This window comes from Chiloscyllium plagiosum, chromosome 18 (genome assembly GCF_004010195.1).
Source record: "Chiloscyllium plagiosum isolate BGI_BamShark_2017 chromosome 18, ASM401019v2, whole genome shotgun sequence".
In the NCBI taxonomy this organism is placed as follows: Eukaryota; Metazoa; Chordata; class Chondrichthyes; order Orectolobiformes; family Hemiscylliidae; genus Chiloscyllium; species Chiloscyllium plagiosum.
The window spans coordinates 716,474-720,130 of record NC_057727.1 but is presented as its reverse complement, the minus strand read 5'-3'; the positions used below and the strand labels follow the sequence as shown (position 1 = coordinate 720,130).

The window sequence follows — 3,657 nt, the reverse complement described above, 5'->3', positions numbered from 1 at the left end:
TGGGGGTGGGGGGGAAATATATCTCTGTTGGGGGTTCTGTTTGTAGATGAAGGAAATGGTGGAGGACGATGTATTATACTCGGAGGTTAATGGGGTGAAAGCTTAGGACGGGGTGTGGGGGTGGTTTCTGTCCTTGTGATTGGAGGTGTGGGAAGTGGAGGAGTTGCCCTGGAGTGCATCATTGACCACTTGGGAGGGGAAACTGTGGTCCTTGAAGAAGGAGACCATCTGGGATGTTCTATGGTGGAGATGGTCCTCCTGGGAGCAGATGCAGCGGAGGGATTGGGAATAAGGGATGGCAGTTTTACAGGAAGTAAGGTGGGAGGAGGTGTAGTCCATGTAGCTGTGGGAGTCGGTGGGTTTGAAGTAGATATCCATGTTGAGTCAATCGCAGGAAATGGAGATGGAGAGGTCCAGCAAGGGATGGTAGGTGTCTGAGATGATCCCGGTGAAATTGAGGTCAGGGTGGAAGGTGTTCGTGAAGTTGATGAACTTTAAGTTTTGGAGTCCACTGCCATTTTGGCCAAGGTGCAGAGTCCTTCCAACATAATGAAAATGCAACCGAATTGTGATTCTGTCCAAGTTTTCTCAACTTCCTTGCTTTTCAATTGGTTAGCACTGCTGCCTCACAGCACCAGGGTCCCAGATTCGATTCCAGGCTTGGGTGAGTGTCTGTGTGGAGTTTGCACATTCTCCCTGTGTCTGCGTGGGCTTCCTCCGGGTGCTCCGGTTTCCTCCCACAGTCCAAAGATGTGCAGGGCAGGTGAATTGGCTATGTTAAATTGCCCATAGTGTTAGGTGCATTAGTCAGAGGGGAAATTGGTCTGGGTGGGTTGCTCTTCGGAGGGTCTGTGTGGACTGGTTGGGCTGAAGGGCCTGTTTCCACACTGTAGGAATGTAATATTAAATGCACGCTCATGCTCGGTTTACAGTTTCTATGGTTTTGAACATTCCCATTGCGACTTTTAAGGATTCACAGAAGTGTACTCCTAATTCCCTTCATTCCTCCCCCTCATTTATGCATTTCATTTTCTCATGTTATTGGCAAATGGCATGATTAACCACGAGTGACACTGTTTTCTCTTACCAGGGGCTTATGACAGTATACGAAACTCTTACGATCAGTCGTGTCAGGCAGAGAGGATAGTAAATAGTTCCACAGTGACCTTCCCCAGTATTATCAGTGCATCTGCTGGCACCCGTCGTAAGACGGAGCTCTTGATGAGAACGAGGAAGGATGATTTCAATCGGAAGAATGCTGCCAACAGACGTGCTCTGAATGACTTGGCTGCCAAAGTGCAAACATTAAATTTGAAGAACATTAATGAAAAGGTTTGTTGGAATTTTCTGCCTGCTTCTTGTTCTGGCCCCCAGCGCTGCTGTTGTTGGAAGTCAAAAATGGAACTTAATATTTCTCCCTGTGGTTTTGATTTTCCAATCCAGTATTGAATATTGAGAAGTTATTGCCTGAAGTCAAAAATCCATTTGCAGGAGAGAGGAGTAATGAGGGGCAGAGTAGAGATGCCCCAGCTTGACTTGGGAACAACCAAATTTTTATAAGTTAATTCTAGTTAATGTTGTATGACTATAAAGCGTAGTCTTTACTTTACAAGTCACCCTGAGAAGATGCCAGTAGGCCTTCATTCTTATCCATTGCATTTGTTGTGGTGAATATGCACCAATAGTGCTGTTTAGTAGATTAGTTCCAGCATTCTCATGTAGCGTTGAAGAAGTTACAGTCGATAGATTTCTAAGTTGGAATATTGTCATGTGCATTCTGACCTTGTCCTTCCAGGTGAGGAAATCACAGAATTACTTAGTTAATGCTGCGCAGGAGATCATTTGCCCAGTATGCCTGTGCTGGCTCTCTGAATGAGAATTCCATGTCGTGCCTTTTTCCTGTCTACTCCATGTAACTTTTCTTATTAACTCAGGGCATGTAGGCATTGCTGGCTGGGCCAGATTTTATTGCCCATCCCTAACTGCCCTTGAGAAGAAGGTGGTGAGCTGCCCTCTTGAACCAGTGCAGTCCATCTGCAATTAGGGAGGGAGTTCCTAAATTTTGACCCAGAGACACTGATGGAATGGTGATGTATTTCCAAGTCAGGAAGGTGAGTGGCTTGGAGGGAAACTTGTAGCTGGTGGTGTTTGCTGCCCTTGTCCTTCCGAACAGTAGCAGTCATGGGCATGGAAGGTACTGTCTAAGGAGCCTTGGAGAATTTTGGCATATTGTTTATTTTCAAATAACAGTCTTAACTACCTTTTGAAATTCTTGACAGAATCTTCTCTACCATACTCTCAGGCAGCACATTCCATATGCTAGTCAGTCACTGTGTGAAAAACGTTTTCTCCAATCACTCTTACTTCTTTTGCCAATTATTTTAAATCTGTGTTCTCTCTTTCTTTGCCCTTTCACGAATGAGAACAGGTTTTCTCTATTTGCTCTGTCCAGCCCCTTCATAATTTTAAAAACATCTGTCATATCTACCCTTCACCTTCTTGACGGAAAACAGTCCAAACTTTTCCAATCTATGTTCATAACTAAAGTGTCTCATCCTCGAACTATTCTCATAAGCCTCTTCTGCACTCTTTCCAATGAGCTTATATCTTTTACAATGACGTGTGGCACAAATAACTGTAAGCAATACACTAGCTGAGGCCAAACTAGTGTCTTATACAAACTCAACATCACCTCCTTGCTCTTGAGCTCTATAATCCTATTAATAAAGCCCAGGATATTGACTGCTTTACTGACTGCTTTCTCAACCTGTCCTTTCACATTTATGAGTCATACACATAAATCCGAAGCCTCCCTGTTCCTGCACTCCCTTTTGTACCCTTTATTTAATATTGTGTATCCATGTTCTACCTACCAAAATGAAGCACATCACATTTCTCCTCATTGAACTTCGCTTGTTACCTGCCTGTCCCTTTCACCCAACTTATCAGACATTCTGGTCTGTCTATCTCTCAGTTTATTGTACTTCTAAATTTCATGTTATCCAGAAATTTTGAAATTCTTTGCTGTACCAAGTTTTAGATCTTCAATATATCAGAAAAAACAAAGGTCCTACTACTAAGTCCTAAAGAACTACAAACCTCCTACAGCTTGAAAAAAAATCCATTAACCGTTACAAAAAAAAAGAACTGCAGATGCTGGAAATCAGAAATCAAAATAGAAATTGCTGGAAAAACGCAGCAAGTTTGGCATCAGCTGTGAGAGGAGAGAAAACAGAGTTAATGTTTTTGCTCCAGTGACCCTTGTCCTGTTTGTGTTTCTGATTTATGTCCCTGACTCTGGTTAATACCTCATTGACACATTACCCTCGGTTACCTCTTCAAAAAACAAACTTTGGCAAGTTAGTCAAATTTCATTTACATAAAAAATCCATGTTGATATTCTTTAATTAATTCGTATCTGTCTGTGTTAGAACATAGAACATAGAAAAATACAGCGCAGTACAGGCCCTTTGGCCCTTGATGTTGCGCCGATCCAAGCCCACCTAACCTACACTAGCCCACTATCCTCCATATGTCTATCCAATGCCTGTTTAAATGCCCATAAAGAGGGAGAGTCCACCACTGCTACTGGCAGGGCATTCCATGAACTCACGACTCGCTGAGTAAAGAACCTACCCCTAACATCTGTCCTATACC

At 43.2% G+C, this 3,657-nt stretch overlaps 1 protein-coding gene across 1 annotated transcript in view; it reads left to right on the top strand.

Moving 5' to 3' along the window:
* The window catches only part of lamb2 (laminin, beta 2 (laminin S)), a 167,856-nt gene that overhangs the window by 146,315 nt on the left and 17,884 nt on the right, over positions 1–3,657 (top strand). The window contains exon 25 of the mRNA XM_043708610.1: positions 1,091–1,332. Coding sequence (XP_043564545.1) covers positions 1,091–1,332 — 242 coding nt within the window. The remainder of the gene's footprint in view (positions 1–1,090; positions 1,333–3,657) is intronic.